The sequence below is a fragment of the Cryptomeria japonica genome, chromosome 7 (assembly GCF_030272615.1).
Source record: "Cryptomeria japonica chromosome 7, Sugi_1.0, whole genome shotgun sequence".
In the NCBI taxonomy this organism is placed as follows: Eukaryota; Viridiplantae; Streptophyta; class Pinopsida; order Cupressales; family Cupressaceae; genus Cryptomeria; species Cryptomeria japonica.
This window is the reverse complement of record NC_081411.1, coordinates 289690262-289702652: the sequence shown is the minus strand read 5'-3', so window position 1 is coordinate 289702652 and position 12391 is coordinate 289690262. Positions and strand designations below refer to the sequence as shown.

General features: G+C 34.6%; 1 protein-coding gene across 1 annotated transcript; it reads left to right on the top strand.

Moving 5' to 3' along the window:
- The first annotated feature begins 1433 nt into the window (after positions 1-1433).
- On the top strand, positions 1434-4805 carry LOC131856328 (glucan endo-1,3-beta-glucosidase-like). The gene is made up of 2 exons (XM_059207980.1): positions 1434-1512; positions 3949-4805. The coding sequence occupies exons 1-2, from the start codon at positions 1434-1436 to the stop codon at positions 4803-4805; spliced, it is 936 nt and encodes a 311-aa protein (XP_059063963.1).
- Positions 4806-12391: the final 7586 nt, after the last annotated feature.

Genomic DNA, 12391 nt, shown 5'->3' with positions numbered 1-12391 from the left:
CCACGGATTTCCCTTGATAAATATCACCAAGATTTTTCCAAAGTGTAGCTATAGTCTTCTCCTCATGAACATTAAGGAGCACAAAGTCAGCTAGATAGAGTCTTATCAAACCCTTGTTTTCTAATCCAATGTATCCCAAGTATCTTACCCTGTTGTTTGAGGCTTAGTCCCACAAGTCTCTATCAACAACTATGTCTTCCATCTAGGGTTTCCAAAGCCCAAAATTGCCACCATTGAATTTCTCCATCTCTATCCTTCTAGATGGGCTTGTCATCTTAGATCTATAACTAGGCTAAGAAACTTCTACCTACAAAAGCTCCTACTAAAAATAGATTTGCACAAAAAACCAAGCTACAACCCACTAATGATAACAAAGTTGGCCAGGCTCTTCAATGCCAATTAAAATGAAAGCAAATGAGCAAAACCAACCTTCTCAAAAGCATCCTTATTCAATGAATCTGCTACACATAAATGGAAACTCCTTTTTGGACAACTCTTGCATAAATAATATTAAACACAAATATTATTTATTCCTCAAATGCAAGGTGTTCAAGAAAATCAAGTCTTCTACCAAAATAGAATTTTGTATTTTGCCTCAGGTTTATTCACGAGGAAGATATGATCCTATCGATTTTTTTTCCAAATTAGTGCTAAAGAATAGGAAGCAATTGCCACATGTCGCTTGGAAGGAACTTTGAGGAGCTCCTAAGAATTTTTTTTCTTCAAAGTTCCCTTCTTGTGACAAGTGTCACAATTTCCCTCTCTCCTCAATGCTTGTTGATCACACTTTGAAAATTTATATTATAAGAGTAAATCATTAAAATCAGCAACATAAGACCATTAAAACTAATTAAATTAAATCCAGTTGAAACTTTTAAGATCATTGAAACACCTTAATCCCAACAGCAAGCATACCTGCACTGTTTGCCATTTAAGTTCCAATTGAACATAAACATATACCTGCCAAAATTGTGGTTGCCATTTGCTTCAATCTGCAAGAAGTTTGTCTATTTCTGCAATCAAATATGATATATACAATAAAATAATAAACAACATTATATTTAAATGGATTTAGACAGAAAGCAATTGGGAGGGCTTGAAAAGTGACCACCGTAACGGCTCTTCGTTCAACAAATGGCACTGTCGCTGTATGTCATTGCATGTTAGAGAATTTGTATGCCTCTTTTTATGTATGGTTAGTTGTACTTTCGTGCTATTCTGTATGGAGAAAAGTGGCGTCTTTTTTTAATGACTTGACTGCAATTGTCGTTCAATGCTTCCGTTGATTCTTCTTGCAATTGTCGTTCTTCCACCGGCCAAGACTAACTTGACTGACATAAGAAATGTCAGATTTGCTCTCTATAATTACAGAGCATAGATAGCAAACATTTTTATGTTTGGGCTTGGAGGATTTTCCTGGTCTCACAAAAAGAATGGGTTCCCGGCAAGGAAATAAAGATTGCTATGCTTTGGCTCTTCTCATTGTCGTTTCGTTCTACATAGTTCATGCAAGTGAGGTTCACTCTTTATCGAGACGCTCAGTTGCATAAGAAATTATTTAGCTAGTTTTTTGGGGGAAGATGCTAGTTGAACAAGATATCATCCTCAAAATTATTGTCCTAATCTAAATTTAACTGCAAAATCTGCAAAATCTCCTTAAGCTTGTCTGGAAAATTTTCAACTCCACCCACAATATAAGCCTTGTGCAAACTTAAAAAATAGGGCTCCTAACACAGAATGGGATACTGGCTTACTTGACAAATGAAGGGGTGAATCTTAAGGATATATCTTAACTGGAAAGTAGGGAAGTGGAAGATTGGACTGATTGAGCTCTCACTATTAGCTTATGATCAACAAGCTTAGAGCTAGGTTTTATGTTTTTGGTCATCCAATTTGACATGTCAAAGCCTCTAGAGGAAATGATTGTGTTTCACAATTGCCCTAATGTGTTTTGGTAGTTTTGTGGTTGTTTTGCAATTTTATGCGATGGCTACTATTGGATGTCAATTTAATCTTACAGATATTATATTTTTTTCATTAGATTAAAAAGAGAAATTAGAGTTCTATTCCTGTTACAGTATAGAAGATTATTACAAACATAGATCTCTAAAAGTAATAATTGAGAGGTTGGTTTAATTTTTATTATATGTGTAGACACCCAAAATTGTCCAGTCTAAATAAATAAATTTTATTTATTTAATTATCTAAGCCTAATTCTTCTATTAATTAAATAAATCTTTATTTATTTAATTAATTCGTTTATCCTCTTCTAGCCTTATTTCTCATTTAAATAAATACATTTATTTATTTAAATTATCCTTTTCCTAAATTAAATAAATATCTTATTTATTTAATTGATCTCACTTCCTCCTATTAATTAAATAAATATTTATTTATTTAATTAATTCATTAGCCTTTTCTACCCATGACACATGTCATTCATCTCTTAATTCCTACACTACCTACCCTTTCATTATTTTATTATTTTCTTTACCTACCCTCTAATCATAGCCGACCTCCTTTTACACCTCTCAATCTTATCCCTCCATTTCATATTGTGTCTTCTATATAAGGAGATGTTTTCTTCATTATTAAACCCTAACTACTTGATCAATTGACTACTTGGCATATGCGATCCTACTTGCAACCACATTCCATTCTTTGTTGAGCTCTTGTGCACATAAAATCTAAGAGCAAATACATCAAGCAAGATCAATGGAGATAGAAAGAATGGAGATCCAAACCCTATTGGACATGTGATTGTATAATCTTTGTGATTTCATTTGATTTGCATTGTCTTAGGTAATCTTCATATGTTATGGTGGATCTTTGTTGTTGTTAGGCTAGGATTTTGTGGTTGAATTCATTTAGCCTTTCAATATTGTCATTATTGTTATCGATTTTCACCATATACAATATGTTTTTGATTAGATTAAAAAGGGAAATTTGGGTTCTATTTCTGTTACAGAATCAGTGGCAATGGGTGATATAGTTGTGCATGAAAGTTTCTTTTCTCTTGCTGCACTATCCAGTTGAAGTGGATATTGATGACAAGGATAATGGGGGTTTCCTGACAAGTCCTGTGACACCAGGAGGAAAGGGCAAGAGACCTGTAGTTGGGTTTGAGGTCGATATAAAAGCTATAGATGCTACGATGTAGGAATTGATGCTGAAGATGCACACATTGAGAAAATTTGCCAGCACATTTGTATGATTATAAGAAAAAGCTATGGTACAAGGATTACTAGTGGATACACAATGCCTCTATTGGAAGATGCTAAACTGGTTAGGGTAGTGTTAAGGGTGACGGGTATACAAGGCTTTAAATTTCAAGGGTTGGGTGAGGCAGTGGGACCGATGATTCAGTCAATGGTTGCAGTTTCGATAAATGTAGCTTGTACTAGGGCTTGTAGTCACTGATTGACAGGTCCATCTACTATGAGAGTGGTCCATTGGAAATTTTTCTCAATTGCCCTGACGTGTTTTGGTAGTGCTATGTTTGTATTGTAATATTATCTGGTGGCTACTACTGGTTGCTAATTTAATCTTATAGTTTAGAGCTATTTTATAATTTTGATTAGATTAAAAGGAAAATTGGGATCCCTAAAGAAAACTGGGATCCTATTTCTGTTACAGAATCAGTCAGAGACTATAGCAAGCAAAATTCTTTAAAAATGAAGAATGGAGAACACATAGGAAAAACAACCAGTTATAATGCCAACATAAACAATACGAAAAAGACATTCCTTGAAAACTTAAGAAAATTCCCTTGTATTTTAGTATTAATAGTTTGCGAAAATGACGTGTCAATGAAATCCCATATATTAACTTTAAAAAAATTAAATAGAACTAAACTAAGTTTTGTCGTACTAAACGTGATTTGTATTCATCTCATTTTGACGAAATCTCTTAATATTCACACATATAAATCTCTTAATTTTCTCACAGATGGTGAAAAGATAGGAGTACGCTATGGAATGCTTTCAGACAGTTTGCCTTATCACAATGAGGAGGTGAATCTGATGCAGTCAAACAACATAGGAAAGGTGAGATTATACTTTGCAAGTCAGGACGCCCTGCAGGCCCTGAAGAATTCTGGAATCGAAGTGATTGTGGGAGTTCGCAACGCTGAGCTTCAGACGATTGCAGATGACCAGGATGTAGCGAACATATGGGTGAATGACAACATTAAACAATTCTATCCTTCTGTCAACATCAAATACATTGCAGTGGGAAACGAGGTATTTTTAAATAGAACACTCATTTTGTATCTCCTGCCTGCAATGGAAAACATTCAGAGGGCATTGAGGAAGGCTGATTTGCAGAACAACATCAAGGTCTCCACACCATACCCAACGTCCGTGTTGAACAACTCGTTTCCTCCGTCTGAGGGAACATTTGGTGAGGATATGAGTGCTATCCTTAACTTTCTATCAGATAATGGCTCCACTTTCATGGCCCACGTCTATCCATACTTCAGCTACAAAAACTCCGCAGGTTCAATTTCTGCAGACTATTCGCTGTTTAGATCGACAAGTACTGTGGTGACTGATGGCAATTTAATGTATAACAACTTGTTCGACGTTTTTGTGGACGCTTTTATATCTGCTATGGAAAAGCTGGGACATTCCAATATTCCAATTGTAATAACTGAAAGTGGGTGGCCCACTGCAGGCAATGCCGTGGCTACTGTGGACAATGCCCGAACTTACAACAACAATCTCATCAAGCATGTTTTGTCAAATGCAGGAACACCAAAGAGACCTGGAACGACAATTGAGACATATTTTTACACTGTTCAATGAGAATCAGAAGACTGGGTCTGAGGCGCGCCATTTTGGTCTGTTTGATACCACTAAAATTCCTGTCTACCCTATGGACTTCCTAGCTGAAAGTTCTGTTTACCCTCCGCTCAGCTCACCTGAAAGTTCCAGGGATTTAAAAGTGGTGTATATATATCTAACAGTAATCTAGCAAATGATTGATTCCTTCTTTGTATCTCAAAAGAAAACCATAAATTTTTTAAAAAGTTGAATACTACATCTAAAATTGTTTTTGTTAATAGTACAATGAATTATTTAGTATTGGGCAAGTTTAAAGTTTCAAATGTTGGTAGTTCCATTAGTTTTCTTAACAACAATATTGCTAAATAATTTGATTGAATTATTTTAAGAAAATAGTACTTGAATAAGAAATTTTCCCTCAAAAGATTATTCTTAAATTTGTTCACGGGAATCTAAATTAAGTGTTGGAAAACATTCCAATCCCACCCTCAATATAATCCCTCTGCAAACTTTAAAAACAGAGGCTCCTAACACAGAATGGGATACCGGATCACATGACAAATGGAGGAGTGAATCTTACAGGGTATATCTTATTTGGAAAGTAGGAAGGTGGAAGATTGGCCTCATTGAGCTCTGAACTATTAGCTTATGCTCAAAAACTTTAAGGCTAGGTTGTGTTTTTGGCCATCCCATTTGGCATCTCAAAGCCTCCAGAAGAATTGATTGTGCTATAACTGGCAGCGGTTCTTAAGGCAGTTTTGTATCATTGCTTATGCAACATTTATCATCTTCCTTCTTGTGGGCAATCAATGTTTAGACATTCGGATTGGAGCATGTAAGTTTATGATGGGCAGGATGGGTATATCAAGAGGCACCATTATGGATGATTTTCTAAGAATGTTGAAAGTGGCAGTGGGTGATACAGTTGTGCATGAAAGTTTCCTTACTATCTTGATGCACTATCCTGTTGAAAATAGATGTTGAGGACAAGGATAATGCGGGTTTCCAGACAAGCCCTTTGACACCAAGAGTAAAGGGCAAGGAGCCTGTGGTTGAGTATGAGGTTGATATAAAAGCTATAGATGCTATGATTTAGAAATTAAAGCTGAAGATGAAAGATTATGATAATTCAAACAATACTCCCAAAATACTGAAAGAAATATTCAGCTAAGAAAATCTGCTTATCTTAGTATTTTATATAAAAAAACTAACTAGATTAAAAGAAATATTAAGCTGAGAAACTCTGCATATCTTATTATTTGTTGGAGTCTAATCTCACCTACCCCATCCACCTGCTCCGTATGCACAAATGTTTACAGAATTAGCAGGACTTACATCTACTCCAACCTGTCCACTGTACCATCTATAGTCTTAAAACATTATTTTATATGCAAAATTCTGGAAGTTTCCAGCTACCTCTGCCTATTCTAGAAACATCTAAGACCTCCATTAAAAGAGGCATTTTGTAATCATTTTGTGAGATGAATGGTAAAAGGAAAATATGGTCTGATAAATAAAAATTTGTCTTTCTTGTGTGCTGCTCTGTTTTCTCCATTTTCTGTTTTTGTATCATGTTCTGCTTCATTTCCTTCAGTGGTATCAGAGCCCGGTCGATTGTGTTAGCTGGGAATTGAGGATGCCTAAGGATAGTTCTTAGCTGTTTTAAGCAACAGTAAAATCCAGGGAGGCCAAAGGTAGAAGAAGAATGCAGGTCTGAAGACAAGGCCTCTAATTGTAGAAAGAGAAAGACAGCTATAGAAGGAGATCTAGCCGCTACCATAGAAGGTGATTCATTGGAGTGCAAAAATGTTGAAGAAAAAGTAGAAATGCTGCAGAAAATAGAGACTAAGAAGCTGCAACTTAAAGGATGGCATCACAGGTAATTTGTGAGAAGAAAAAGAGAAGCCACTGCCATAGAAGGCAGGTTACTGAAGTTGCCACTTGGAAGGAGACTCGATTAGATTTGTGAAAAGCTGCTATTCAGTCGAGAAAAGGATATTAAGCCGATTGGAGAACAATGGAGTTCTCAATGTTTGACCACTAGCATACGGAGGATAACAAAAGATTAAGACCTGAGTTGACTTAGTCACCGCTGGGAGAACAAAAGAAATACTGGCATTTTTTGAAGAGTTTGAAGCAACCTAGCAAGGAAGAAGCTGAAGCTTGGAGTCCATCGCATATGTTTGCCCATTCCATAGTGAGAATGTCATAGTACTTGTGTTTGAATGAGTTCAAAGAGATTGTTAAGAGATAATGGTCACCATGCATATAGTAATGGTAGCACTGGTATCCATTTGTGTTTGCTCCTTTGAGTTTGTGTTTGCTCCCTTTGAGAGGCTTGTGTTTGAAAAATCCTGTATTTAGTAGAACTCTGCTGGCAGCATGTAATGTGAGGTTGTCTTTAGAAAAGTGAGAGAAGGCTGCATCTTTGATGGAAAGGGGGTTGCCATAGAAAGAAGCTGAACTCAAGACACCAAGCTTTGAAGGAGGTGATTTACTAGTAAAAGGGAAAATTTCTATTCAAAGACTGTGAAGGTGCATGAAGTTGTTTAAAAGAGGCGATTTGCAGCAGCAGAAACATAGTCAAGTATCAGACAAGGTAACTTTAAATTTCTTTTGTTTCAATGGGAAAAGTTGATAGAGTAAAGAAAGAGAAAACAAATGATTTAAAAGAAGAATTGAAGGAATGTAATAAGAAAATTTCAGAAATGATATGTCTTTTAAAAGAGAAGCAAATGGAAAAATGTGAATTGTTAGATGAAAATTATAATCTTGAAAAAGAACTGAATGAAGTCAAAGATAAAAATAAGGAATTAGAAGAGAAATTACAGTTATTTGATGATGTCAAAAGGAAGTTTGATGATTTGAAAGAAATGTCAAAAAGGTTAGAAGAAGAAAACAATTTACATAAAAGGGAACTCTTAAATCTGAAACAAGAGAATGAATGTTTGAAGTTAAAACCACTAGTTAGTAATGCTTCATGTGACACAAAAGATTTGTGTTCATCATTTAGTGAAGGTGATTTAGTTGAAACTGTTTGTGATAAAGAATGCAAGAAAGAAGATGAGAATGTGTTTACACATTATGTTAGTTGTGATGATAAGAATATTGGTTTAAAAATCATGAAGAAAATGGGTTATAAAGGTGAAGGATTGGGAAAACAAGAACAAAGAATTAGAGAGCCTATTGAGCCTATAATGAGGCCAAAGTATGAAGGTCTTGGATATGTCCCAAGAAAAGAAAATGATGCTACTAGTTCAAGCAAAACAACGCATAAAAGCCATTGTATTAGGTGTTCTCATTGCAATAGAGAAGGACACACAAAAGAAATGTGTTGGGACTTACATCCATGTAAAATTTGTGGTTTAAGAAATCATTCTGAAAAAATGTGTTGGAAGAAAGAATCAATACCAGGTTGTATAAAAATGGATTGTGGATGGACCTATGGACCTAGTTGGCAAAAGTTCACAGGTATGTTCAAAAGATTGTACAAATGTTCATATGTGAAGAACAATAGAAGTAATGAAAGCTTTGAATGTCCAAAAGGGATTAAAAATGTTTTCAGCCAAAAGAAACCATTGTCTAGCAAGGCAACTACTGATTGTATGATGTTTTGAAGACTTCAAATCAAAGAGATTGAGAGACTACAGCAGCAGTTGAAGAAAATTGGAGGACAAGAAAGAAAGAGAAGTTGATGAAAGAAATCAGAAAATCAGAGGAGGATATCAGTTAAAGAGAACACATTGTGAATGCTGAAAAATGCAGTAGCTGTAGCAACAACCAGTTAGTAAGAAAACCAAAGAAGAGATCACAGACAAAAAGGAAAGATAGTTGAAGAAAGCTGGAAAGAACAAAAGAATGGATAGAATATTGGTAGTTGAGATTAAGGGGGAGTGTTGGAGTCTAATCTCACCTACCCCATCCACATGCTCCGTATGCACAAATGTTTACAGAATTAGCAGGACTTACATCTACTCCAACCTGTCCACCGTACCATCTATAGTCTTAAAACATTATTTTATATGCAAAATTCTGGAAGTTTCCAGCTACCTCTGCCCATTCTAGAAACATCTAAGACCTCCATTAAAAGAGGCATTTTGTAATCATTTTGTGAGATGAATGGAAGAAGGAAAATATGGTCTGATAAATAAAAATTTGTCTTTCTTGTGTGCTGCTCTGTTTTCTCCATACTCTGTTTTTGTATCATGTTCTGCTTCATTTCCTTCATTATTGCATATCAAAAACTAACTTTACTCAAAACTGAGTTGAACGATTACATTCGAAAAATTGAATGTGTAAATTACAATAATATTGAATTGTTTTACAGATGATTCATTTCCTAAGACAACTCAAAAAACTAAAAACAAAGCCTTATTATAACTAAAAACAAAGCCTTATTATAGCAGTTTGCAAACTGCTGATTTATTAAAGCATAAAACTAAAAAACTAAAAACAAGATTAAAAACTAAAAAGATATGATCTTTGACTCGGCATCATTATCATGATCTCCAACGCAGCAATCCAATCTCCAATCCAACACAGAAATCTCATCTCCAATGCATCGATCATATCTTCAGAAGATGCAGACGCCAGAGAAAATTTGTCAGGGCAATTGTATTATAAAAATAAAAGTACAGGGATACAGTAACTTACTAGTATCAACACAATACAACGCCTCTATTGGAAAATGATAACCTGTTTAGGGTAGTGTGGATCAAGGTGAAGGTTATAAAGTCATGGGTTTGGTGAGGCAGTGGTACAAATTATTCCCTCAATGGAATTGGTTCAGGTTGCAGTTTCGATCAATGGAGTTTATACTAGGTCGTATAATTGCCGATTGACAGCTCCACCTACCATGAGAATGGCCCGTTGGATGGTTTCACTATTTGCCCTGATGTGTTTTGGGAGTGCTAACTGCTGTGCTTGTTTTGCAATACTGTCAGGTGGCTACTATTGGTTGCTAGTTTGCTCTTATAGTTTGGAGATATTTTATTTTTTTTATTAGATAAAAAGGAAAATTAGGATCCTAAAGGAAAGTTGGATCCTATTTCTGTTACAGAATCAGTCAGAGACTATAGCAAAAAAATATTCATTAATAAGAATAATGGACAGCAAATAGAAAAAGAAACAGTTAATGCCAACATAAAAAAGACATTCCTTGAAAACTTAAAGACATTGCCCAATAGTTTAGCATTAATAGTTTATTAAAATGACCTGTTAATAAAACTCCATATATTTTCTTTAAAAATTCAATTGAAATAAACTAAATTATGTTGTGTTGAAAGTAAAATGTATTTATCTCATGTTAATCAAATCTCTTAATATTCACGCATAAATCCTTTCTTTTAATGTCTAGCAGATGGTGCAAAGATAGGAGTATGCTATGGAATGCTTTCAGACAATTTGCCTTCTCACGATGAGGTGGTGAATCTGTTGCAGTCAAACAATATAGAAAAGGTGAGATTATACCAAGCAAATCAAGCCGCGCTGGAGGCCCTGAAGAATTCTTGAATAGAAGTGATTGTGGGAGTTGACAACACTGAGCTTAAAACGATTGCAGGTGACCAGGATGTAGCGAACGGGTGAATGACAACATTAAACCATTCTGTCCTGTCCACATCAAATACATTGCAGTGGAAAACGAGGTTTTTGCAAACAGAGCATACGTTTCATATCTCGTGCCTGCTATGAACAATATTCAGAAGGCATTGAGTAACGCCAATTTGCAGAACGACATCAAGGTCTCTACACGACACGCAACGTCCGTGCTGTACAATTCATTTCCTCCCTCCAAGGGAACATTTGGTGAGAATATGAGTGCCATACTTAAGGCTTTGTCAGATAAATACCCTCCTTTCCTGGCCAGTGTCTATCCATACTTTAGCTACAAATACAACAGAGATTGAATTTTTGCAGACAAGCGCTGTGGTGACTGATGGCATCTAATGTATAACAACTTGTTCGACGCTAAAGTCGACACTTTTATATCTGCTATGGACAATATTCCAAGTGTGATAACTGAAATCGGGTAGCCTTTTATATCTGCTATGGACAATATTTTGGTCTGTTTGAAACCAACAAAACTCCTGTCTACCCTGTGTTCAGCTCACCTGAAAGTTCCAGGGATTTAAAAGTGGTGTATATATATCTAATAGTAGTCTAGAAAAATAATTTTTTAACTAGAATTGTCACAAGCACCTCCAAAACATAGGTGAACAGAGCACTGCTAGAGCACAATTTATTGAATTAATTTAGATTAAAAATTTTAATTTCCATTTACAAATCCTGACCACAATCTAACTCTAGTTTTTAGTTGATGATTGATTCGTTCTTTATTAAAATTAAAAAAAAAAAAAACCTAAAAGAAGTATCTGAAGATTTTTAATAATAGATCAATTTTAAAATATGGAAAAATTTAGACAATTTTTTTTTTAAAATTCTTAAGATTGGTTAGAATAAAATATACATCGAGAGGAAATATAAAAGAGGTGAGAATATTATATTACCGTTCTTTTTTATGTTTACCTTTATCATATCAAGTATTCTATGGAGTTGGTTTGTATCATGTTCATAGTGAACATGTCTCATTACTAAAATAATAATCCAGATGAAAAACATGAGCTTGAACAAGATCTTAGATACAATGAACATCAATTTTTAAATGTTTGTTTTTTACATGGAGAAGAGAAATTTTTAGAAAGCAATGCACATGGAGCATCCATTATCAACTTTAGTTAGTTCATTTTGATATACTTTATTGATTATTCTTTAAAGTGTTTGTTTTAATTTTTTTTAAGACCAAAATAATCAAGCCTTTGATGTATTCAACAATCTTAAAGTCCTCGTGGAAAATGAAAATGATGATAAAAAAAAGGTCTTAAGGACCAATCATAGAGTGTAATTTTGTTCAAGAGATTTTACGGATTATTGTAATCTTAGTGACATCTAAAGACAACTCACTATTTCTTACACACCTCAAAAAAATGACATCATTGAAAGGGAGAATCATACAATGGTGAAAATGATAAGGGTTATATTTCAAACCAAGAGATTGAGCATTTTCTTTTTGGGCTAATGTAGATTCTATAGTAGTGAATATTCTCAAATAAAATCTCACTAGTGCACTTGCCATGACACCTTATGAAGCCTAGAATGAGAGAAAGAATAGTGCTAATTATTTTGAAGTTTGTGTTCATGTAGTTGGTCAAAAGGAATAAATTTAGATCCAAAAAAGTCAATCATACATTTTTGTTTGGTATGGTGAACAAATTGAGGACTATAGGTTGTCTAATCCTCTCACGAATAGTATTTTTGTGTCAAGATATGTTATCTTTTGATGAAAGGAGAGTTTAGGTTGTGAAATCCTCTTAGTAATAGTATGGCTGTGTCAAGTGATGTGATTTTTGATGCAAGAAGAGTTTAGAGACATCAAGAAAGACATGTTGAGAAGTCAAAATCTATTTTTAATGATAGTCTCAATGATAATAATCTGAATGAGTTAAATCCACTAATATTTTAGTTTTTGGCACTACAAGTCAATAAAGTAGCACCTCTTTTAATTTTAGTGTAAGTCTAACTTCAAGTCAAAGTTTCTCCAAGATAGACAA